The sequence below is a fragment of the Myxocyprinus asiaticus genome, chromosome 19 (assembly GCF_019703515.2).
Source record: "Myxocyprinus asiaticus isolate MX2 ecotype Aquarium Trade chromosome 19, UBuf_Myxa_2, whole genome shotgun sequence".
NCBI classification, from domain to species: domain Eukaryota; kingdom Metazoa; phylum Chordata; class Actinopteri; order Cypriniformes; family Catostomidae; genus Myxocyprinus; species Myxocyprinus asiaticus.
The window spans coordinates 27277207-27304337 of NC_059362.1; the positions used below are offsets into that span (position 1 = coordinate 27277207).

General features: G+C 40.5%; 1 protein-coding gene and 1 pseudogene across 1 annotated transcript in view; one reads left to right on the forward strand and one right to left on the reverse strand.

The window, feature by feature from the left end:
* Positions 1-15371, forward strand: part of ppp4r4 (protein phosphatase 4, regulatory subunit 4) — a 65257-nt gene extending 49886 nt beyond the window's left edge. Inside the window, exons 17-25 of the mRNA XM_051644744.1 lie at positions 5-146; positions 269-307; positions 469-540; positions 1181-1244; positions 1357-1437; positions 13936-14023; positions 14171-14232; positions 14347-14503; positions 14706-15371. Of these exons, the coding sequence (XP_051500704.1) occupies positions 5-146; positions 269-307; positions 469-540; positions 1181-1244; positions 1357-1437; positions 13936-14023; positions 14171-14232; positions 14347-14503; positions 14706-14751 (751 nt within the window). The 3' untranslated portion in view covers positions 14752-15371. The remainder of the gene's footprint in view (positions 1-4; positions 147-268; positions 308-468; positions 541-1180; positions 1245-1356; positions 1438-13935; positions 14024-14170; positions 14233-14346; positions 14504-14705) is intronic.
* A 133-nt stretch (positions 15372-15504) lies between these two features.
* LOC127409953 (alpha-1-antitrypsin-like protein CM55-MS) lies at positions 15505-26796 on the reverse strand (annotated as a pseudogene).
* Between the last annotated feature and the right edge of the window lie 335 nt (positions 26797-27131).

Genomic DNA, 27131 nt, shown 5'->3' on the forward strand with positions numbered 1-27131 from the left:
ACAGGTACAAGCTATGTTATATGCTGCCCAAACTGAGATCCACCATCAGACCGGCAGAAAAACGTCTGCTTCAGCAGCTGGAGTTCTGTTTGCGAAAATTGTTATGCTGCGAAAAGGACAAAGATGTAGTGGCAACTTTGCACAAGGTGAGACAGCTTGTCTCCTATAGGCTACTTTATATTAAAAAGATTAGCATTTAGAGAATTGAATATATACGTTTATTAATTAGAAGTAAATTAGATCCTCAAACTGTTACTGTTTTTCTCAGATAGTTCTGGAGGTAGACAAAATGGACATTACAGAGCAGGTATGAAAGATCTGTGACTTTTTCCACCTTCCGTTTTAGTTGTTAAGGTGCAAATACTGTCAGGCCATCTTACACCATAGCAGCATTCTGTATCTGAATACTTTTAATACTTTTGTAATCTGAATCACTTTTAATTTTAAAATAACTTTTCACTTTTGCAGTACCATAAAACACATGAAAGAGAGCTGTTGGACCAGAAGAAGGAGAAGGAGGAGACTCTTTTACTTGAAATGGTGAAAGATTTCTACTTTTTTGATAATTTTATTTTTTTGATGTCCATTGTACCAAAAAATGCAATTCTAAAAATCTACATTTCTTAAACACCACTTCACTTGTGGATTAAGTAACCATGCTTACTTTCAAATTGTGGGTTTGCAGTCAGATTAGGTTAAATTGATTCAGTACCAGCCTCTTTTTAAAGCCTACATTACATTGTGACTTTGCCCATGTTTTATTCTCATAGTTAGTTATGTATACCAACTGGAATAATAGTTTCCACTTCTGGTTTTTTACTCCTATCTTACTATTATACTTTCTTCTTATTACTTCACCATGGTTGGGTGGGCCATATTGATGAATAGCCAGATTTGATGTGTAAATGAGTGCAGTTATGGGTCAATGTATCAGACTTTTCTGACATCAGATATTCAATAGTTTCAGAACGAGTTGCCTTTTAAACTTAGTTTCAATAGAAGGCCTTTTGGATTGAGGGGAAAATTTTGCATTCTGAAACTAACAGTACATTTCATTGTCCTGTACACCAAAAACATTTCCCCAAAAGATCAAGGAAGTTTAGATTTTTTCAATATATGATACTTCAAGACACAAAAGTTCTAAATGCTGCTACCTATATTGTGTTTGTGTAATACATAGGAACGGCTAGAACGACAGCAGAGTGAGGCGAAACTAGCTGGTGAGAAACATGGTGACAAGAAACGTGGGTGACGTTCATTTAGACCCTCTCTCTGTTAAATATTGTATTTTGTCTAGTTACAAACGTACACTATATGCTGATTACTTTTTTGTTGTGTAATTGTTATTCACTGCAGGAAGAGACAGCAAGACTGGTCTGTCTGGTAGTAAAGGAATGTCAGGATCTACATTAGGAGCAACATCATCCACTTCTACTGGTCAGCATACTCCCCGATATACATTGATTGGTATAAATTATTAATAGAGGCCATAAATAAAACATTTGTTTTGTCTTTAAAACATGGCAGACAACTACCACAAGAAGATTTTTTTCCCATTCAATGCAGCGTTACCATTATAACATGTTGGGCCCTATTTTAAGAGTGCAAGTGTTAAGCGCAACACAATGCCTTAAATCAGTGGTTTTCAACCTGTGGGCCGCACGAGTATTACAAGGGGAGCTGCCAATTATTATAATTTGTATTAATATTTAGTTAATACACGCTTAAATATACTATAAGTAAAAATTAAATACCATAACTAAATATATAAATAAATAGCACAACATAAATATTAGACTGTTATTATTGTGCATTCACTTCACGGGCTCACTGATTGGTTTTCTGTGTACCAATAAACCGCCATTTTCATTAAGCTACCTGGGCGTGATGCAGTAACTGTACAACAGACATGAACATGGATAAGTGGTTATCAACGGGGTCTCTCAAAAGGACAAATACAGATGTTGGTCCATCTACAAGAAAGGAAACAGCTCCAGCAGTTTCTGACATCAAAAAGACTAAAAATAATGCTGATTACCTAGCACTAGGCTTTACATGTGTGGGAACTTAGAATGAGCAGCTACTGCTGTGTGTTTTGTGCTCTGAAATTTTGTCAAATGAAACTTTGAAACCAAACAAACTACGTCGTCACTTGGAGACAAAACATAGCGAATATATGTCCAAGCCTATTGAGTTTTTTTGAGAAAAAACTTAGAGTACCAAAGCAGGAAAAAAAAAACCTTGAAACTTTGTGCACTGGCAATGACAATAGTAAAGCAGTGGAGGCATCCATTCCAGCCAGCCAAACATTTCAACATATTTATGCAAAGCTGGATTTTCTGCATTGGTGGCACTAAAGACAAAATACATAAATAAAGATTAACATTGAACCAGATCTCCGTTTGCAACCTTCCTCTCTTCAACCTGACATATGGTGCTTGATATCAGCAAAACAACACCAGCCTTCACATTAGCTAAGTCACAAAGATCCTATGTTGTGTGGTTTAATTTTTTTGTTTGAGTATACATGCATATGTTTAGGGACATTTTCTCCTGTTTATCCATTTTGTTAATTATTATCCTTGAAATCTTGCAGTGGGCCGTGGAAGCTTATGAGTTTGGTTGGGTGGGCCACGAGTTGGGAAAGGTTGGGAACCACTGCCTTAAATCATAAGTGCAAAGTCAATGGGCATGGCCATAAAGTTTTGGTATTTTCGTGCAAGCATGCGCTAAGTCTAGACGCAAGTGGGTTTGGGCGAAATCATGGCCGCAACACGCAAAAGGGATGGACAAAGTTCAATTCATTTCTGAGGTTTTTCTCCAGTTATTCCAGCTTCTGCGTCGTATTATATAGTCCATTCCCTCAAACACCAACGATTTAAGCAAAGACAGCACATTCATAAGAAGTTGGTAGTGTAAATGGACTGTATGCAATTAATTAAAAGAATAGAAATATGGTTTCTATTTTTTTTGTGCATTAACTGCATCATTGATAAATGCCAGGCATATTTCTATGACAGTGACACGCTTCTTTCCAACGCATAGAAAATTTGATTCTCGTCAGAATTTGGATGTATGCTCCTTTAAATTGTAGAGAATGTAAGTGTTATTAATAATTTTTCTCTACTGACACACAAATCATGGCTAGTACAGTGATTGGCACGCACTTCACTTCTACTAGTCTATTTTGATTTAGAAAAAATACATTCATTTATTTAAACATGAAAAAATTAAACCAAATATATTTCTTAATTCAAATTGCAATTCAAACGAAACACAATTATATTCAAAATAACAAAATGGTAAACTTAAAAACATACCAAATCGAAACATTTTACTCTGTCCAACTTCTTCCACCGGCCCCTTTTGCAGTGACTTTAAAATCACTAAACGACTATAGGAAGAAAAATCCCAATATAAATTGGATCATAAATACAATTGTAAAAAAAAAACATAATGATAATAATTGAAAAATAAGCCATGACCTTTAGATAGTTTAACACAATCTCATAATTTTTTTTCTCAAGTGGCTTCAAAATTTGTGCACGAACATTGGATATGATATTGCACATGGTCGTAGCGTGTAGCCCTGCACTTTGCGCAGTCAAGAAGAAAGAGCTCAGTGGCATACATTTTAAAGAAAAAACCTTCAAATTTAAAGGGTAATTTCACACAAAAATGTCCTTTATACACACTCATGCTGTTCTAAATCTTTGTGACTTTCTTTTTTTCTATGCAACACAAAATGGGTTGTTAGGCAGAATGTTAGAAAATGACAGCCTCAATCATTATTCACTCTTATTGCCTCTTTTATCTATAGAATGGAAGTAAATGGTGATTGTGGATGTCAGTCCTTAACACTACCAGGTTTTTTCCTGGGTCAAAAATGGTCATCCACATGCTTGAAGTTGGTTTATTACATAATTGCATTTATTTAATATATACAGTAATTACTTAATTTCATTTCATGTTTACATTAGATACAAGTTATGTTTTAGCATTTAAGTTTATGGAACCTATTGAAATCAACGCAGAATTTTTTTTAACTTTAAGGTGCGATGTGAAATCAAACTAAATTTAATTAAAACCTTATTTCAATAATAATAATAATAATAATAATATAATATATATATATATATATATATATATATATATATATATATATATATACATACAGTGGTGTGAAAAAGTGTTTGCCCCCTTCCTGATTTCTTATTTTTTTGCATGTTTGTCACACTTAAATGTTTCAGATCATCAAACAAGTTTAAATATTAGTCAAAGATAACACAAGTAAACACGAAATGCAGTTTTTAAATGAAGGTTGTTATTATTAAGGGAAAACAAAATCCAAACCTACATGGCCCTGTGTGAAAAAGTGATTGCCCCCTAAACCTAATAACTGGTTGAGCCACCCTTAGCAGCAACAACTGCAATCAAGCATTTGCGATAACTTGCAATGAGTCTTTTACAGCGCTGTGGAGGAATTTTGGCCCACTCATCTTTGCAGAATTGTTGTAATTCAGCCACATTGGAGGGTTTTCGAGCATGAACTGCCTTTTTAAGGTCATGCCACAGCATCTCAATAGGATTCAGTTCAGGACTTTGACTAGGCCACTCCAAAGTCTTCATTTTGTTTTTCTTCAGCCATTCAGAGGTGGACTTGCTGGTGTTCTGCCGGGCAGAATTCATGGTTCCATTTATCACAGCAAGTCTTCCAGGTCCTGAAGCAGCAAAACAGCCCCAGACCATCACACTACCACCACCATATTTTACTGTTGGTATGATGTTCTTTTTCTGAAATGCGGTGTTACTTTTACGCCAGATGTAATGGGACACACACATTCCAAAAATTTCAACTTTTGTCTTGTCAGTCCACAGAGTATTTTCCCAAAAGAGAGGATTTTCCCAAAAATGAGACGAGCCTTAATGTTCTTTTTGCTCAGCAGTGGTTTTCGTCTTGGAACTCTGCCATGCAGGCCATTTTTGCCCAGTCTCTTTCTTATGGTGGAGTCATGAACACTGACCTTAACTGAGGCAAGTGAGGCCTGCAGTTCTTTGGATGTTGTTGTGGGGTCTTTTGTGACCTCTTGGATGAGTCGTCGCTGCGCTCTTGGGGTAATTTTGGTCGGCCGGCCACTCCTGGGAAGGTTCACCACTGTTCCATGTTTTCGCATTTGTGGATAATGGCTCTCACTGTGGTTCTCTGGAGTCCCAACGCTTTAGAAATGGCATTATAACCTTTTCCAGACTGATAGATCTCAATTACTTTCTTTCTCATTTGTTCCTAAATTTCTTTGGATCTCGGCATGATGTCTAGCTTTTGAAGATCTTTTGGTCTACTTCACTTTGTCAGGCAGGTCCTATTTAAGTGATTTCTTGATTGAGAACAGGTGTGGCAGTAATCAGGCCTGCGTGTGGCTAGAGAAATTGAACTCAGGTGTGATAAACCACAGTTAAGTTATGTTTTAACAGGTGGGGCAAACACTTTTTCACACAGGGCTATGTAGGTTTGGATTTTGTTTTCCCTTAATAATAACAACCTTCATTTAAAAACTGCATTTTGTGTTTACTTGTGTTATCTTTGACTAATATTTAAACTTGTTTGATGATCTGAAACATTTAAGTGTGACAAACATGCAAAAAAATAAGAAATCAGGAAGGGGGCAAACACTTTTTCACACCACTGTATATACAGTTGAAGTCAGAAGTTTACATACACTAAGGTTGAAGTCATTAAAACTCATTTTTTAACCACTCCACAGATTTCATATTTGCAAACTATAGTTTTGGCAAGTCATTTAGGACATTTACTTTGTGCATGACATGAGTAATTTTTCCAACAATTGTTTACAGACAGATTGTTTCACTTTTAATTGACTATATCACAATTCCAGTGGGTCAGAAGTTTACATACACTAAGTTAACTGTGCCTTAAGCAGTTTGGAAAATTCCAGAAAATGATGTCAAGCCTTTAGGCAAATTAGCCAATTAGCTTCTGATATGATAATTGGCAAATTGGAGTCAACTGGAGGTGTACCTGTGGATGTATTTTAAGACCTACCTTCAAACTAAGCTTGACATCATGGGAAAATCAAAAGAAAGCAGCCAAGACCTCAGAAAAAAAATTGTGGGCCTCCACTTGTCTGGTTCATCCTTGGGAGCAATTTCCAAACGCCTGAAGGTACCACGTTCATCTGTACAAACAATAGTATGCAAGTATAAACACCATGGGACTACAAAGCCATCATACCACTCAGTAAAGAGATGCATAATGTCTCCTAAAGATGAACGTAGTTTGGTGCGAAAAGTGCAAATCAATCACAGAACAACAGCAAATGATCTTGTGAAGATGCTGGAGGAAACAGGTTGACAAGTATCCATATCCACAGTAAAACGAGTCCTATATCGACATAACCTGAAAGGCTGCTCAGCAAGGAAGAAGCCACTGCTCCAAAACTGCCATAAAAAGCCAGTCTACAGTTTGCAAGTGCACATGGGGACAAAGATATTACTTTTTGGAGAAATGTTCTCTGGTCTGAGGAAACAAATATTGAACTGTTTGGCCATAATGACCATTGTTATGTTTGGAGGAAAAAGGGTGAGGCTTTCAAGCTGAAGAACACCATCCCAACCATGAAGCATGGGGGTGGTAGCATCATGTTGTGGGGGTGCTTTGCTGCAGGAGGGACTGGTGCACTTCACAAAGTAGATGGCATTAAATGCAAAGGTAACAAAAGATTCTCATCCCAGCCCTCGACCGGGGGATGGAGTGGTCTGCTTACCAGCTCCAGAGCAGCGGGTTTCGTCGTCCCTGGGTCACCCATCTCAGGGGTGCTTTGAAGCCTTTCGCGGGTTCTTGGCGGCCGCGAGACAGGTGGCATCTGCTTCCTCCATGCCGGGGCCGGGCCGCAGGGAAAGGCTGCGGTGGAGCCGGTGCAGTCACCGCAGGGGGACGCCCTTGGCGATGAGCAGACGGGGTGCGGGATCTTGAGCCGCGCCGGGGCAGGATGTGCTGGATAACCTCCGTCTGCTGCTTCACCACTGAGAACTGCTGGGCAAAGTCCTCGGTGTCGCCGGACTGGCCAACTTGGGAAATGGGGGCAGCAAGGAACCTTGTCGGCCTCTCCCATCTCGACCAGGTTGAGCCAAAGGTGGCGCTCCTGGACCACCAAGGTGGACATCACTCGCCCGAGAGACCGTGCCGTACAGGCGTAAACCTACAGGCCTTGGACGGGAGCTTTGGGCGCCCGCGCCAGGTGGCAGCGCTCTGCGGGCATATCCACCGGGGGATTGCCGAATAGCCCTTGGTTGCTCCACCATCGAGGGTAGTGAGGGCGGGGAAGCTGAAAGATCGGGACCGGGCAGTAAAAAGTGCCTCCCACGACCTTGTCAGCTCTTCATGCACTTCCGGGAAGAAAGGAACGGGGGCGGGGCGTGGCTTTGAGCAGCGCCGTGAGCCCAGGAACCAATCATCAAGCCGCAAGGGTTCAGGGGAGAGCGGAGGGTTCCACACTAGCCCGACACTCACGGCTGCCCGGGAAAGCATGTCGTCATCTCATCATCAGCCTGTGACTGGGTGAATGCACCCGAAGGGAGGAGCCCAGCTGAGGCTTCCGCATCCGACTGGATGAGCCCGCTCTCCGATGCTGCGCTCAAGAGCTCATCACCTTCGCTCACCGTGAGCCGAGCCGGCGGGCTCATCCGGACGCCCGATCGGGGCAGACGAGCGTGCTTGGGAATGGGAGGTCCATGGGGGGATACCCAGCAGAGGTGGTCCCATTGGGGTCCCCAAATCGCCCCCAGTGCTAGCCGCACTGGCCTCATACCCGTGGGTAGAAGGACCGAGGCGGGGAGCCTCTGGTGTGGCTTGCTTTCTTACGAAGGTAAGCCACGACCGCATCGTTGCCATGGACATGTTCTCGCAATGAGTACATGACCCATCCACGAACGCTGTCTCCACGTGAGCAGTGCCCAGACACGACAGACAGTGATCGTGACCGTCAGAAGGCGAGAGATAATGAGCGCAACCAGGAATAACACACAAACGGAAAGGCATCTTTAAAAAGACGCGTCTTAAAAAGACGTTCCGTGTTTGCCGCTCTTTTAGAGATATATACTCTTTTAGAGAAATATACTCTTTTATTTCTGCCAAAGCGCCAAGGGGCCTTCTCTGCAGTGCACCAGTGCAGGGGGGGAGAAGCCGCTGAAATGCGCCGTCAGATCCAGCAGAGGTGAATGAACAGTCGTGGGAATTCAGCTCAGTGAGCATGACCGTTTGGCTCCGAAGAGAAAATCTGAATAAGTGGTTGCATACCAGCTCCTTTTATACCCGTATGTCCGGGGGAGTGGTATGCAAATTTTCATTGGCCTTTTATCAAAGACCAGAGGTGTCTCGGGCTCCCAAGAGTGACCCCTAGTGTCACTACATCGACACAACGTCAAGTGAGTGACAGATAGGGAACTCGGAAAATGCGGTTTCAAAGTAATTTCATCTATAGCCAATGTTAACATGAGTGTGAAACTAACCCCCCACAGGCAGGTTTGTAGAGAGTTCTTCCTGCGGTTTGCATTCGAGGGTCGGGCGTATCAGTACAAGGTCTGTCCTTGTTCCCACGCGTCTTCACGAAGGTCGCAGAGGCAGACCTTGCCCCGCTAAGGGAAGTGGGCATTCGTATCCTCATCTATCCCGATGGTTGGCTAAACCTAGCTCACTCTCGGGATGTGTTGTGTGCACACAGGGACCTGGTGCTCTCTCACCTCAGCCGACTAGGGCTTCGGGTGAACTGGGAAAAGAGCAAGCTCCTCCCGGTTCAGAGCATCTCTTTCCTCGGTTTGGAGTTGGACTCAGTCTCGTTGACGGCGTGCCTCATGAATGAGTGCGCACAGTCGGTGCTGACCTGTTTGAAATTTTTTCAGAGGCTCCTGGGGCATATGGCATCCTCAGTGGTGGCCACTCCGCTCGGGTTGATGCATATGAGACTTCAGCACTGGCTTCAGACTCGAGTCCCGAGATGGGCATGGTGTTGCGGGACACATTGCGTCGCCATCACGCCGATCTGTCACCGTCTCTTCAGCCCTTGGACTGACTTCATGTTTCTACGGGCAGGCGTTCCCCTAGAGCAGGTCTCCAGGCGTGTCGTGGTCATGACAGACACCTCCAAAACGGGCTGGGTGCTGTTTGAAAAGGGCACGCAGCCGCTGGCTTATGGGCGGGCCCGCGGCTGCGTTGGCACATCAACTGCCTCGAGTTGCTGGCAATTCTGCTCGCCCTGCAGAGGTTCCGGCCGTTGATCCAGGGCAAGCACGTGTTAGTTCGGACAGACAACATGGCAACGGTAGCATATGTCAACCGTCAAGGCGGTATGCACTCCCGTTGTATGTCACAACTCGCCCGCCGTCTCCTCCTCTGGAGTCAGCAGCACCTCAAGTCACTGCGAGCCACTCACATCGCAGGCAGGTTACCCTCAGGGGAGAGTGGAGACTCCACCCTCAGGTGGCCCAGCTGATCTGGAGTTGATTCGGACAGGCACAGGTAGACCTGTTTGCCTCCCAGGAATCCTCCCACTGCCCGCTCTGGTACGCCCTGATCGAGGCACCTCTCTGTATAGATGTGCTGACACACAGCTGGCCCCCTGGCCTGCGCAAATATGCGTTTCCCCCAGTGAGCCTACTTGCACAGACCCTGTGCAAGGTCAGGGAGGACGAGGAGCAGGTCGTCCTGGTAGCACCCTACTGGCCCACCCAGATGTGGTTCTCAGACCTCATGCTCCTTGCGACAGCCTCTGGACAACCTCTGGAATCTCCATGTCTGGCCCCTGGAAGGGACGTGGAAGACCTAAGCGGTCTACCACCCGCGGTGGTAGACACAATCACTCAGGCTAGGGCCCCCTCTACGAGGCACCTGTATGCCTTTAAGTGGCATCTGTTCGCTAAGTGGTGTTCTTCCCGACGGGAAGACCCCCAGAGATGCGCAGTCAGATTGGTGCTTTCCATCCTGCAGGAGAGGTGGGAAGGGCAGCTGTTCCCTTCCACCTTGAAAGTGTATGTAACCGCTATAGCGGCACACCACGACACAGTGGACGGTAAGTCCTTAGGGAAGCACGACCTGATCATCAGGTTCCTGAGAGGTGCCAGGAGGATGAATCCCTCCAGACCGCGCCTCGTTCCCTCATGGGACCTCTCTGTAGTTCTTCAGGGTCTACAGAGAGCCCCCTTTGAGCCTTAGCAGTCAGCTGAGCTTAAGGCACTCTCCTTGAAGACTGTCCTCCTGACTGCGCTCACTTCCATCAAGAGGGTAGGAAACCTGCAAGTGTTCTCTGGCAGCGAAACATGCCTGGAGTTCGGTCCGGGCTACTCTCACATGATCCTGAGACCCCGACCGGGCTATGTGCCCAAGGTTCCCACGACTCCTTTTAGGGACCAGTTGGTGAACCTGCAAGCACTGCCCCAGGAGGAGGCAGACCCAGCCCTGACATTGCTATGTCTGGTGTGCGCTTTACGCATCTATTTGGATCGCACGCAGAGCTTTAGAGTCTCTGAGCAGCTCTTTGTCTGCTTGGTGCACAGCGGAAAGGAAGCGCTGTCTCCAAGCAGAGGATCGCCCACTGGCTCATTGACGCCATAATTATGGCATATCACACCCAGGACGTGCCGGCCCCCAGTAGGGCTACGAGCCCATTCTACCAGGGGTGTAGCAGAAATCTGGGCAGCACCCAACACTTTTGCGAGGTTCTACAATCTCCGGGTTGAGCCGGTCTCGTCCCGTGTATTGGCAGGCACGAGCAGGTAAGTTCCGGGACAGCTGGCCGGGTGTACCGCTTGCGCATAGCGCCTTTCCCCTCCCTTGAGGTGAAGACGTGCACTCTTGACTCCCAGTCGTGTTCACAAACTGTGATCCCAGGATGACTTTCCTCCTTAGCCCTCTGGCAGTTGAGTTTGTGGAGAAACTCACTGCCGGCCCAGTACGTGCGCTAATGAGACCCTGTACTGAGGTAGGTGCGCCACATGTGCTGGTTCCCCCAAGGCGACCCCCATGTGATATCTTCTGTGAAATCGTTTCCCTGTCGGTAAACTGCATCTTCCTTGGGCAGAGGCCCCTCTGCCCCGGTCGCCATGCTCTGTAGAAACTTCTCCACATGACATACTTCCAACAAGACTCGGTAAGACCATGTGACGTATTCCACTCAAAATACCCCCCCCCCCCCCCCCCTTTTTGGGTGGGGTGAGGTCTCTCTTCCCCTTGGGAGGGACACCCTCCGACGCAGACACTTATGGCTCCCAGTCGGTTAACAAATTCCACTCTTTTTGGGGAAAAAAGAGAGGAAAAGAGGCCTCAGCTGGGCTAGCCTGTCCCTGTCGTTGGGCAGTCGACTTGTTCCTGAAGGACCGTTCAACACTCATAAGAGCATTGGGGGAGGTTACGTGACGGCCTGGTGCGCTGGCTATGAGGCACACAGCGGTCTGCCCGTCACACACCGCCAGTTCACATAACACAGTTCAGATAGTTGTGCCGTTTTGTATAGGGACCCCTAGTGTCACTACATCGACACAACTTCGAGTGAGTGACAGATAGGGAACGTCCTGTTTACTTTCGTATCCTCCGTTCCCTGATGGAGGGATGAGACGTTGTGTCCCTCTTGCCACAACGCTGAACTACCCGCTGAAATGGCCGGGACCTGGTCTCGGCTCCTCAGCACAAAACCTGTATGAGTGGTTGCATACCAGCTCCTTTTATACCCGTATGTCCGGGGGAGTGGCATGCAAATTCCACTCGCCAATTCTCATTGGCCTTTTTTCAAAAAAGCAGAGGTGTTTGGGGCTCCCAAGAGTGACCCCTAGTGTCACTACATCGACACAACGTCTCGTTCCCTCCATCAGGGAACGGAGGTTACGAAAGTAACCATGACATTTTCGATTGAACAATATTATCATTTTAGCAGTATGACATTATTTTTATTCACTTATCCTTTCACAAACAGTAGTCCATGTTCTGCGGTGGTGAAGACAGGTCCCGTTTCTCCCGTTATATCGTATATGGTGGTCTTGATCATATAATTGTTATATTATATTTGATCTCATATCTGTTACAGCGACAGCACTATGGAAATTAAAAACAGCCATTTGCGATCAGAGTTTGCTCGATTTCTTCGTAAAACAGTTCATATCCACCAACAGCTGCTGCAGGTCAATTGTGTCTAATAGAGCAGACACGATAATAATGACGGTAAGGTGAAGTATCATCATTTATGTAAAATCCTGTGTTTTTCCTGATGCATCGATCTGGTGGAAATTTAAAGAAGCCCTAATCTCCAATAATCTGTGGAAAACAGGGTGTTTCAACCCCCAAAACAGCACTTTTTGGGCAGTTTCAGCGCAATTTGAGCGAAGCACCCTGTAGAGCCGAGGAGGGCGGGGCCGGGCTGGAATGAGACACACCCGGTCCCCAATCAGCCTGATGGGGCGCGCGAGGGATAAAGGCGGCCGGGGACGACAGTTCGAGGGAGAGAGAATTACAGACAGCTGTGCTGTGTTTTTAGTTGTGTGTTTTGGTTGTGTTTTTGGTTAATAAATTATTATTTAAGTTGTCAAGCCGGTTCTCGCCTCCTCCTTTCCACTGAACCCCCTTACACACCCATAGACAGCAGTTCTTTTCTGGGCAACCAAAAGAACGAGGGAAGGGCAGGGCAGAGCGTTTGTTTGTAAACTGTAACTTCATCTACAGGAAGAGTGAAACTGATGTTTTCTGAAGTCATGCCTTCTATGTCAATTTGGATAGTGCCTCATAAAGGGCAAAGGGCGTATATCAGTGCTGCACAGACATTTTTCCCAGAACGTTCTTGCGACCCAGTTGCAACTCTTCCATGGTCCGGTACTGGGTCGTGACCTGGGGGTTAGGGACCTCTGAACTAGTTGACCTAACCACAGAAATGAGGAGCCATCCATGGTCTTACCTATGCTTATGACATTGCACTGTAAAAATAAGGGCAAGTACATAAAGGGGTTAATTAGGTTCATTAAAGTTTGGACCACCAAGATTTATTGAGAAATTATTGACAAAGTTTCCTTCCTGTTTAATATATGTTCTGTATGAATGATGTTTGATATTAGTAAATAATCTGGATTTGTTTGCCTTCAGATTACTAAAGATTACAAAATTGTTAAGAGCCAGATAAAAGGAAAACAATATCTGTTATGGAGTAGGATACAAACATTTTCACTAGCACAGTAAAGCACTTTACTCAGTATATGATACACAGCCATAATATTATAACTAGGCTTGCTGAATTTATTTATGTAAAAATATATATTTTGCAGAACATTATTTATGAAGAATATTGGCCTACACACATTTAGAAACTTTAACTACAACTGCCATTGTTCTAATAAAAAATTATAATAGATTTCACCAAATAGATTAGCATATTTAGTATGAAACTGCAACATTTTTTTCAAAATTCCACAGTTACTCTTACTGCTGTAAAATCATGATAGATTTTAGTAAGGGTGATGATGTGTATTTGAAAAACCTTTATTTTGGTGCATGTCAAAATAATCCAGCAGAGCGGATCCCTTGCGCAGGTGGTTCTATGATGACGAGTGCACCACACTAAGCACCTTCACACCAACACCAGGCTTCAGTCGCGCTGCATATACACAGATACAGCGGCAAAAACGAGACAAATATCATTCGTTTTTGTTTCGGCGGCCCGAAATTTCGCTTAGGCGGCCACCGAAAATTTTCAATGCATGAAAAACCCTGATTACAGAACAGAATGTCATACTGGGTTGGAATGACATGATGGTGTGTATTAGATGCCAGAATTTTCAATTTTGGATGAACTATCCCTATTAGTGCTCATCTAAATTGTCAAAAGTGGAATAAAAAAAGTTGGACGCCTTTTCTCCCAATATCGATTACATCAGCTATGTTTTCAGGTAAGGAGATGCGGAGGGCCAAACTATCTCGAAGTCGTTCCCTAAGCCATCCCACGACACCCAAGATGACAAACTCAGAAAAAACATTGTAAGTAACGTACTCATTTCATGTCTTGTGTGCCAAAATCAACATGACTCACCAAAGCTGCTTTCTATCTCAATGAGTAATTTATAATGACCAATCACCAGTAGTAATTACATTGCATTTAATTTTTTTACTCACAATTTTCTTTAGAAAAGTGAAGGATTCAGGAAGTTGCCCTGGATCAGTAAAGAGCACTATGCTACCAATAAATGGTAACTAATGGAATTTCATCCTAAATCACAATGATTTGTGGTCCTTGCCTAAAACTTTATCTAGTTGTTTATCTGTGTTTCGTCTCACTCGCCTGTTCTCCTTTTGTGTTCCAGACGATAACCTGCGACCCCACCACTTCAATGCTGCTTCTTCGATCTCCTCCACCCCATCCACCTCCTCCATGCCTGTTCTGATCCGCAGCAACACAAGCAGCTCTGTGGATCACCGGAGTAATGGGAGTAAAGACACGCAGTCCAGGAAGCTCAGTGTGTACGTCTTACTAACTTTTCTAGAATGGCTCATAAAGTGTCCTCCTATACTGTTGACACTTTTCAATCAATTCTTTATAATCTTTATTAAACAAATGACATCTTAGGTGAAGTCGTATTTTGTATTTTGTCATTATTAACTGGAATGTTTCATTCATCTTAAACTTCTCTTCATTGTTTGTTTTTTTGTTTATTTCTGACAGACAACGGAAGTCAAATTCATTCGGAATGCAGTCTGGGAGAGAGTGACTACCACTTTGCCTGGCAGTTTCTGACTTAAAGCATATAACTTTCCTTGTAACTGGGCTTGAAGAAGGAGCTCATGGCCCACTGACATCCATTCTGCAGCAGCATTATCCCCCCTTTTATTGTGTCCTGTCTCCTCTATACCAGAAACAGAAAGGTCTGCATTGATCCATCTCTGCCTTATTTCACACAAAAATACACCAATTGTCATAAAATGAAAACAAGAGTTGAGGAGTAATTAAATGTATTTAATTTACTGCCTCATTATTTAGTTTCTTGTATTATAGCATGCTGTGCAAATTCTCTGTTTTATATTTTTGAAGTGGCTAAGAGAAAAAGAAGCACTATGTATTTTTATGATTGACCGCCTCCTTAAAGAGTTCTGGAACTCTTCATCCGATCCTACCAATGAAACTGTGCCTGGTGTTGCTTAGCACCTGACTTATTAATGCCAACATGTTAGTACCCAATAATTTCAATTCATGTTGAATATGATGTGCTTGAGTTTCACTTCTCAATGAGCGAGAAGGCAAACAGAAGCACAAAGAAAGTTACTTGACAAGATGACAAGACATGTAACACTATACTTTGTGAGTTACACACCAATAAACCTCTTAAATCAACCATTTAAATCACTATACATTTACATTTGTTTTCTTGTATACTAAAAAATACACTTGCATACAAAACTGTGCATATTGTGTTGTGACTATATTATACTAATGCTCTTTTATTTCATATTAAAGGTGCACTCAGTGATTTTTTGCTGCTAAGCTTTTCAAAGTTAGAAATAGTAATAGTAGAATAGCGTTTTTGAATATAGTTGAAAATGATGTTCACTCACATCAGTCTTAAAGAAAAAGCTGATTTATTCTGCATATGGTGTTGCAGTGATATTAATGAGCACTGTCGAAATCTTACTCTCTATTTTTTTTTTTTTTACATTTTATAACAGAATTACATCAAACTGAATTGTATAATTTTTTTAACCAAATTAAATTAAAATTAAAATATTTATTTTTTTATTACTTAATTTTATTAAAGATTACTCAAATCAGTTTGAGTTAGGAAACTGAAATGTGTAAACTAAAAATTCTTTTTTTTTTTTTTTTTTTTTTTTTTTATGTATAATGAGCCGAATGTTGCTTATTTTATCTCAATAAACCCCTGAAATTGAACACCTTTACATGCAAAAATATATTAATCATGGCTGACTGCAAATAGCATATTTCTACAATGGCCGAATGGTAATGGTAAATGTGAACTTAAGAAAAATTTGAAAATGCATCTACGCCGCTAGGTGTCAGTGCAACATAAACATGAATATTACTAAGTGCACCTTTAAAGAAAACTACTCTGTTATTTTGTGTAGATGAACATTAAATTTAATTTAAGTTGGTTATCCAAGCAAAACAAATTGTGAGGACTTGACATAAGTAATTGTATGGGTGAGAAGTAGACTGTAATCGTGGTAGGTAGTTTTTCAATACATTATTAATTCTTGGTTGGGTCAACCACTCGTCCTATGTAGAGGATGCATTTTATGGTCTCATGGTAGAAGACGAAAAGGAAGGGTTGGTTGAAAGTGAGCCTCGGTGGAAGAGGGGTCATGAAGAGATTGCTAGAGGCGTCGGCCACGGTGACCTCCTGTACTACCTGGAACCAGGGGGGCATAGGTCAATGTATGCTCATAATTAATTAACATAGAGTCAGTAAGCTCACCATGCAGTAAGCCTATCCTCCTATCAAGTGATAAATGTTCACCGCAGTCATATATCATATCTTTCACCACCATTTTGTATAATGTATATACACAATTCTGTTTTTGAGAATTATTGATTCTGAATATTGAAATAAATTCAGAAAATTGGGTGACACTTTATTTTACAGTGTAATTACTATGTAATACTAATGTACTTAGTAAATATTTTGCAGAGCTGCTTGTACTTAAAATAGTAACGTACTATGTGTTACTGAACATTTCTGAAAACATTACCCTGTTCCATCACTGGCATGCTCCTGGTTATCTCAATTTTAGTCACAATCATGTCGTGTAACCACTGATAGACATGAAATACAGCACTGTGAAAACATTTTAGGCATTAGTGAAAAATGTTTTGTGAGGATCTTTTAAAAAATAGTGCCATGGATCATTTTTATTTATCAGTTAACTTTATACAAAGTGCAGTAAACATAAACAATTTATTTAAAAAAAATATTTAAAATTATTTGGTGTGACCACCCTATGCCTTTATAACAGCACCAATTCTCATTTGTCCACTTGCACACAGTTTTTCAAGGTTGTTGGCAGAAAGGTTGTTCCAAGCATCTTGGAAATCTTGCCACCATTCTATGTATTTAAGCTGTCTCAATTGCTTCCGTCTCTTCATGTCCTACCATCTGTTGTAGGGTTCTTTGTTCTACTTCTATTCTAGTCTATTTGCAAAAGGAATGTTTGTCCTATTGATAAAGCATAAAATATAAAATAACCACAAGACAAATGTTTTGTGAAACATGTAATGTGCCTCTTCTGCACAGTCCTTTATGCAGTGACAGTGATATGAAGATGACAAAATCTTCACAATCATGTCCATTCAACACCCAAAATGTGTCATTACCTTCTTATATATTCTATTCTTTCACTTTTGTCATGTCATTATCTTTGTTTATCCTAACCCCCATTAGTGTAAATAATCTCTTATCTCTGACAGATTCAGGCCGGCTTCGGTGCTGATTCTAGACAGGTCTGCACTGTTCTTGAAGATCTCTTTAATGCCCAGACTGGGCAGACACTTACTCAGTGAATAAGACTTCTTCAGTGAAAATCTGGGCAAGTGAACTTCCAACTTCCTGAAGAGAGAGACAAACTTGATCTTTTGTAGATTTGAAACAAAAAATTGTCTCAGAAAACAACAACAACAGAATTTTGCCTTATATGGTTTTAAGTTGCTTGTTTATACAGGGTGACTATATACAGTACTGTGTTAAAATTATAGTTCCCAAACAGGTTACTCACAAATTAAAACTGTGTGTCGAATTATTCACCCTCGTGTTTTTCAGAAACGTGCAGCACTTTGGGTCAACTTCTATTTCTTTTAAATGTGTTATATAAATAAACCTTGACTTGACTTGTCATTTCAAAATCTTTACGACTTTCTTTCTTCCATGAAACAAAAAGGGAGATGTTAGACTTGGTGTTAGCCTGTCACCATTTGCTTTCACTGTATGGAAGGCCAACATTTTGCCTAGTATCTCTTTTTGTGTTCTGTGGAACTAAGAAAGTCGTACAGGTTTGGAACCACATAAGGGTGTCCAAATGATGATAAAACTTTCATTTTTAGGTGAACTATCCCTTTAAGTATGCAATACGATTGCTCACTTTGGCTGCTCAGCATGTGTTTGATGTAGATTTTACTAATTTAATAAATCCATTCATATCGCATTGATTTGTTCCCTTCCAAAGTGACTATTTGCACCCTGGTGTAAATAATACCTGCCACACAGCACAGCTATTTGCACCCCAATAGTCTATTGGAAACAAAAATGTACTAAAACTGCGTTGTAAGGGTCGCTTCAGTTGCGTGTAACCCCGACCCGGGTTCGATTCTGTGTTTGTCACTCTTTTTCCCATTCTGTTTCCTGACTCCTCTTTTAATATTTTCTTTAATACTATATATAATTTTACTATGGTAATATTTGGTAAGCATGTTCTTTTGGTGGAAACCATAGATTTGATGCAATTAACCATGGCGTTATATGGTGTATATACAGTAACCATGTTTAATTTTGTGGTTACTATGATTTAACTACAAAATGCCATGGTGATACTATGGTTACTGTAGTAAAACCATGGTTAATTTTTGTAAAGGAAGGTTAGGGTTAGGGGTATGGGTTAGTGTGTCTATAGGACTCACGATAAACACAATAAACGTGCTGCAGTGATGCCCCTATACTGTATGTAGTATTTAATTAGGGGTGCAAATAATCTTTGCCACCAATTGCACAAGGGTGCAAATAGCATCTGCCTTTTTTTCTTTATATAATGTACATACAACGTGAAAGATTGATTACATGACTCCTTTTCAGCTTTGCAACCCATCAACGGAATACATCACCAGTTATGGCCTCATCAGTGTGGGTGTAATCCACATCTTCATCTGGAAGGACAAGCATGGCAATGCCCTCTGCACAGGCCAGTTTCAGAATGCCAACCTTTAGTGTGGGGTCATAGGTAAGGTAGTATTTATCTGAACGGAGCATCATTGGTTCTTGTACAATGTTATACTTGTTTACACAGTAACGCTCCTCTTGGGTGAAGCTCACACTGAATGGTTGCAACCACTGGCCTGATATCTTTACACATTTACTATTCAAAGCATATATTAACTAATGTTAATGTATTTTCTTTGCAACTGGCACATGAAATACAAAAGGGATAGTTCACACAAAAATAAAAATTCTGTCATCATTTACTCACCCTCATGTTTTTTCAAACCTGTATGACTTACTTTCTTCTGTGGAGCAAAAAAAGAGATATGCATAATGGGCTAACAGCATCAGTTGCCATTCACTTTCATTACATCTTTTTTCCATATAATAAAAGTGATTCGTGACTGAGGCTGTCAGTCCCTAACATTTTGCCTAACATCTCTTTTTGTGTTTCGAAGAAGAAATGGGTTTTAAACAACATGAGGGTGAGTCAATTATACGAATTAACATTTTTAGGTGAACTATCCCTTTAAGATCAAATGTTATCATGTTCCTGTTTTTCTCTCACCTGTAAAAAAAACTGTGCTGATTAACCTCGCCATGCTTTGCGGATCTACAGGGTCCACCACCTCTTTGACCTTGTCTCCTGTTCGGCCTCTTACATAGTCATCTGTGGCTATCTGTCCATTGGCATAATTCACATTTTAATCATCTGCATCATAAAACAGCTTAACCCGGATACTGAAGCTGGCATCTGCCTGGATCTGTTGGCTTGTGAAGAGGCCAGTGGCCTGGATCTGAGCAGTAGTCTTCCTCAGCTGCAGGAGTAGTTCTTGAATCCTTTCTGGCAGTCCATCTTTCTCCATCGAGGCCACACCTATATCCTCTAGCAGCTCGGTGTGAGAAGTCCCACCAGCCCCTGCGGCTAATGTGGCTAGGCCAAAGGTAGCCCCCATGGTCGAAATCCCTATATTGTCATCACTTGAGCTTGCAATCTTGCTGTAAAGCCGGGGTAGCAAAGTCTGCATTCCTGGTGGCAAGCTCTTCCATGTCTGTGGTTTGGCCAAGAACACACAGAGCAAGGAACCATGAGGGAAAGGATGCCCATCTTCAAAACTTCACTGGTGCTGTTTGTGCTTTCATGAAAAATAATTAAATGCATTTTTATTTTATATGAACCAAACACAGCTATACAGTATAACATCATATAGACATCATATAGGTGTCATGCAATTACGATATAATATACAGTAATTATATAATACATCATTAATAATACAAAGTACATGAGAGCTTACAATGGAAAAATATTTTTGTAAGATGTTTAGTAACTGATCCATTAGCATGATTCTGAACTTTGCACTTTTGACAGGTCGCAGCTTTATACTTTCCATACAACATTAAAACAACACATGATTTGCTCGTTTGCAGTTTGATTAATGTCTTAATGACATGGTCTCTTTGTTGCAAAAACTAATTTAGGATATTTTACAGTTTGCAAAACCAAAGGGTAGATATTACCTACTTTCAGAAGAATGCTGATGAAGCAGCCCGTTATGTAATGGCTGTCATTCTCATCACTGCCAAAAATAACAGTTTCCTTAACCCTTGTGCGTCAATAAAAATAAGTTACTCAGAGGTCCTTCGAGGACAAAAACTGCCATATTAATATTATATATTAATATTATTTTCCACTTTCAATGAGTTAATTGTTTTAACCAACATCAGTCCTGATCGTAACTTCCAAATATTCATTCATTTTCAGGATTGTAACACTTTAAAGTTTGTTTATATAATGCCACTCTAGTTTAAAAAAAAAACAAACAAACAAAAAAATATATATATATATATATATATGGGGGGGGGGGGGGGGGGGGGATTAAAACAGTCTGGGATATGTCAATGATTAGCAACAACATTGATTCTGATGCATTATTATTTTTTTGTGCAGTGTCAGATAAAAAAAAGTAAAAAATAACACACTCAGGACCTTAGAGGACAAAAATGTCTGTGTCAAAAAACTGCCATCAAAATATTATAGATTAATATTATTTTCCACTTTCACTGACTTAGATCTCTTAACCAACATCAGTCCTGATCATAACTACCAAATATTCATTAATATTCAGGATTGTAACCATTTTAACCAGGATTCTATACCAACACACCCATTCAATTTTAGCTGCATCATTTATTCAATTGGCCTGCAGTGCTCTATAATACAGCAAACAGAAAATAGGGGGGAAAGCATGAATTTGCTCCATAGCTAAACATGAGAAAGATAGAGCCATCTGGTGGAAAATATTTAAAATGTAAATTTTGAAGCCAGGGCTCCAGAATGAAGGCATAATATCACAGAATTCATGATTTTAGATTTAATGGCACTGGGATCAAATATTGCAGTTTTAATGGGTTTCAATGGGGACATTTTAGTCCTGAAGATCCTGAGTGTAACTATTTTATGTACACAGTGTATTATAGATGTATTTTAGGAACTGATGTTGAAGTATCAAAATTCCCCCCAAAATACACACCTTTGCAAAATTTATGCCGTTGGCATTAACACAGCCAAAATGATCGAAAAAACAAAAATGAAAAAGACAAAAATGTCATTTAAAAATAACATTTGTATACAAAAGATGTGCATATTTGCTAAATGGACACAGTTGCAAACAATAACGCCATGCCCCTGCCTCAGGTTTTCAGCATTAGGAGGATGATAAGATTTAACATGATTTAACAAGACTTAACGACTTTAAGGATTCGTCCGCATACATACTGCACTAACACGCGACTCAATTGTGGCCGTTGCATCTTTTATTAAACACAATAAAAAAAAAATAAAATAAAAAAAAAATGAATAATTCGTTTTGATTGTCGAATTCTCAAATGCGTGCTTTAAATTCAATAAGTAATAATCTAATTTACGGAGAACAATGGCTAAATATTTTGGAAGACTTAGGCTACTAACTCTATAAAATGTCTGCTTCGGTGTCAGTGACTAATGTCCCTGTTAAATGGCTACAGACAGGTCTGTTCCAAAATCATTCACTACAAACGACGATCAAAAAGGAGAAATTTGCAGTTCACCATTAAGTCACCATCTATAACAAACCAAACGTATGGAGATTTACGCAACATCCGCACTTTGCGCATTCTTGATACTTAACGCAATTTACGTATATCACTGGTTCATCGCGCTTAAAGAAATATTCGGCGTTCAATACAAGTTAAGATCAGTCTAATAGTATAATAATAATAATAATAATAATAATAATAATAATAATAATAATAATAATAATAATAATAATAATAAATAAAAACAAATAGACTTTTCTTTAAAAAAAAGAAGAAGAAGAAGAAGGAAAAAGATTAAGAGACTAACGATGGAAGTGAATGGGTCCAATTTCTGGAGGGTTTAAAGGCAGAAATGTGAAGCTTATAATTTTATAAAAGTACTTACATTAATTCTTCTGTTAAAACGCATGTATTAATTGAGCTGTAAAGTTGTTTAAATCGTCATTTTTACAGTCGTTTTAGGGTTTGTTGACTTTACATTGTCATGGCAACAAAGTTGTAAAATTGGCTATAACTTTACACAGAAAAGGTTAATAAGCGATTTTATCCCACTAAAAATAATAACACACCTATTGTATACGCCTTGTGTCTATACATTTTAAAACAGTGAGTATTTTAATGTTTATGGATTGGCCCCATTCACACCCATTGTAAGTGTCTCACTGTATCCCAGATTTTTTCTTCTTTTTTTTTTTATAAAAAGGAGGGACAAGTCCAAATTATTTTTTGTGGTAATCAACATTATGCCACAAATGCTGTCGATTGAGTTTAACTTGTCTTGAACCCGAAATATTCATTTAAACATGCACGGCATACTTACACGAGTGACCACAAGATGTCACCCGCCCGCGTAATCTTCAACCCATATCCCCAAAATTTATGCAAAAAACGCACAACGCATAGATTATTTCCAAATGAATCCCAGGATGCAGAGAGCAGGCTATGTTCCACCCGGAGGTATCTGGGAATATAGAATTGGAGTAGATGAGGTAGAAGAAGAGGAGCATAGACGAATGTTATATAACAAATTTCTCCCAACTGGTACAAAAGCAGTTCCAACCTTTTCTCGCTCTCTCTCTCCTTCAGATAAATGCATAAATATAAAGGCAGGCTATAATGCTAACATGTTAAGTATACACAGATATAGTACTCTATGTTCACTGGATGAATGAATGAGCAAAGGATGTATAAAAATATTCAAGTGGAAGGTTCTGTAAGTAGAAGGATTCATATTTGTCAAATTAATTATTGTCTCTGTATCATACAGTAAGTATTGTTGTCAGCAAGCAAGCAATGTGAAGGCATCTGGCAGGGTTCTCTGATACATATTAGGCCAATATGAGGACCATGTAAATATTAGGCTGTTTAGGCTGCGGGTTGATTGAGTAGTCAGTTTGTTTTTAATCCAAGATGAGGAGGACACTCTTACTGTAATCAGATGTATGGCTAAAATAAGTGGAGAGCAATCTCTTACATTTATGGGATTTACTTTGGAGCACTGCTTGTGTTGAGAGTTCAACATCCTTGGCTGGCTTTTGAACCCAACATAACAACAGCAAACTAGTTATGCAGTAAAGAAGACTCCAATGCAACTTAATGTAATTGAATCACTTTTATCATAGGCATTCTTCTTTTAATAATTTTTTTCAAATGTATTCAATTCTGAAATGTCATGAAAAAGCAATTGTTTAAATACAGCAAGATAAACAACATTGAATGGCAAAGCTCATGTTATATTTCAGACATATTATTTGTTGTTGTTTTGTGTTTAGTGAGAGCAGTTGAGGCCAGTTGAAGACACTGTATAGTCCACAATAATTACAGCAATTCTCCATAATAATATGGTGTACTAGTTGTGAAAACGAATACAGACATACAGTGATACAGTGATACAAATTGAGCAAGTGACTGATTGAGAGAAAGATCCTTGTTGGATCCCAAAAGGCATTTTATAGCTTATGGATGGAAATACCTTCTTAGAAATTGAACAAAAGGCCTTATTTAAACCCTTTTCATGATAAGACATGTGTTTACCTCTAAGATATTATTTGGATGCACAAAAGAATCTTCATTACAGGCTAGAGGCACGAATTTCCTCCACTACCACCTTTGTTTACAGTTTTGTTACCATCAAGTTAATCCTGTCTTTCTTTTTAAGTCATCAGTCACTAGATTTTTCATCCTTTTTAGAATGGCGTACATCATATGCATATCCTGTCAAATGATATTTTACAGGATGAGATTTATTATTGAGATTAACTGGCTGTTGAGTTTGTACTGATCAGTTCTTCATGTTCTTGTTCTCCAGCATCTAACAATGCTCCTGCAAAGATTTTCCTTCATTTTCCTTTTCCTTATGTATGGCACAAGGATTACATTGCAGTAATTTCAGCGAGTTTTACAGTAATGTCCAGAGTTTGCATTTAGGTGTCTCTTCTACTACCTGGCCACTGGGATTTGCCTAGTGGGCACGTTCTCTAGTGTTCGCTTGCTTGTGCTTGGAAAATCAATGTTGGGGTCATCATCCACCTGGTAGCACTTGCCCAAGTTCTTGATTATGTTAAAGTTATAACGGGCAGTGTCTGCAATGCTGTTCTCCAGAAGCCATCCATCAGACTCTGAGTCAGGTTCCCCTAACCTCAATACATTTTCCAAGCCTGTCTGAAGATAACTCACCCCTGTCAGTACAGAGATCTCTAGGAAGCAGAAAGAGATGTAAAAATATTGAGGCGGCTAGGAGAGGAATGAAATCATTCATAGAAGCATGGGTGAAGATAGACAGGAGAGATTTAGCTAGTTTAAGAGGAACCCACAAGATTATTCATTTAAATTGAATCAACAAATTCACATTTGACTTTGTCTATGATACAAACACATACAGAAAAACATTTATTTACATAATAAAAAATTAACACATTTATAATACATTATAACATTTAGTAATAGTTAAAAGACTAGAAGAAAGAACTTTATGTTCATCCGTCAAACTGAAAATGGGTGGTCAAATTAATATAATTGCATTCATTGTGGTATACAGTATACAGTCTGGTCTCATGAAAATTACATGACCGTGGCAAAATTTTTGCAAAACGAAATTACATGTGTTATTACAAGTTTGGCTGCAGTTTCCCAGTGAAATGTCCAGCGGGGGGCGCCAAAAGTGAGTGAAACGGTGTCGTAATAAGACAAGGTTTTTACGTTGATTATTAGATGGAGGTTTTATATGAGTATGTACCTAACCTAAAACTTAAACCTAAACCCAACCAATAGTAATCTAAAATGAAATGAGAGGTAGACAGAAAATAGACATCCTTAAAGGAATAGTTCACCCAAAATTGAAAATTCTCTCATTATTCACTTACCCTGATGCCATCCCAGATGCATATGACTTTCTTTCATCAGCAGAATACAAATGAAGATTTTTAGAAGAAGATAGAGATCTGTCAGAACCTTATAAGGGGAGTACATGGGTGCCTGCACTTTGATTTTCCAAAAGTCACATTTAGTCACAGTCTATCAATTAATGTCTACTGAAGCAAATCAATACGTTTGTGTAAAAATAAATAGATAATGTACGTAATTAACTTTTAAAAAGTACAAATATGGCAGAGCCTCACATGCAAGAAGAATGTGGTAAAGCTAATTGTTCAGTACGGACAGTATTCCATCTCCCTCCCATTTCTTTAATGGAAAATGATCAAGATGATCACATGGAAGTCAGCATGTTGTTTCCAAGACTTCCAATACCCTAGTACAGGCCACATTATCCTGACTCACTGACCTTAGGTCATAGAATACCTTCTGTGGCATGACCGTAAGCACTTTGCGTCAGCAGCAAGTGAGACCTGGGTTCAGATCCCGTGTTGAAACCAGGAAGCAATCACGTTTACAAAATCAGTGACGAGCACAATTCGGAGGTTGCATTTTTCACCCTAACATTACATTTTGACTCCACTAATGGTTAGGTTTGGGGTTTAGGTTGGGGGGTACAGTTTGTAAAATAGGCATTACTTTTCAGTGTTTTACATCCTGTACAGCTGAAAACAACTCGCTTCACAACTCGCTTTTGGTGCCTCTCTATGGACATTTCACCCACATGCATGCAAACTACTTACCTTTATGCTAAAGTCACCTTTTTTTAAGCTAATTTGCCCAAATTGTTCAGTAAAAATGTCTACATTTTCCTTGTTAAAATCACTTGAAAGGGTTAATTTAAGCTTAAACACCTTAAAAGCTTTAAATGCAACAAAAAAGCTTTAAATACAACAAACAAAGATACTAAAAATATACACCGATGAGTCAAAACATTATGAACACTCACAGGTGAAGCGAATAACATTGATCATCTCCTAACAAGGCCACATGTCAAGGTCTGGGTAAATTAGATGGTAAGCGAACAATCAGTTCTGGGAGTCAACGTGCTGAATGCAGGAGAAATGGGCAGGAGTAAAGACCTGAGTGACTTTATCTCTGAAACTTCAACGCTTGTGGGATGCCCCGGTCAGCAGTGTTGAGTACATAATGACAGTGGTCCAAGGAGGGACAAACACCAAAAACGGCGACAGGGTGGGACCCATGGCTCATCTATGTGCGAGGGCAACAAAGGCTATCCCGTCTGATCCGAACCGGCAGAAGGTCAACTGTGGCACAAGTAACAGAAAATTGTAATGATGGTTACGGGAGGAATGTGTCACAACACACAGTGCATCGCACCCTGCTGCGTATGGTGCTGCGTAGCTGCATACTGGTCAGAGTGCCCATGATGAACCCTATCCACTGTCGAAAGCACCTACATTGGGCACTTGGACAACTGGACCTTGGAGCAGTGGAAAAATGTCGCCCGGCTTGTTGAATCATGTTTTCTTTTACATCATGTGGACGGCCGTGTACGTGTGTGCCGTTTACCTGGGGAAGTGGTGGCACCAGGATGCACTGTGGGAAGACAACAAGCCAGTGGAGGGAGTGTGATGCTCTAGGCAATGTTCTGCTGTGAAACCCTGGGTCCGGCCATTCATGTGGAAATCAATTTGACACATGCCACCTACCTAAACATCATTGAAGACCAGGTACACTTCTTCATGGCAATGATATTCCCT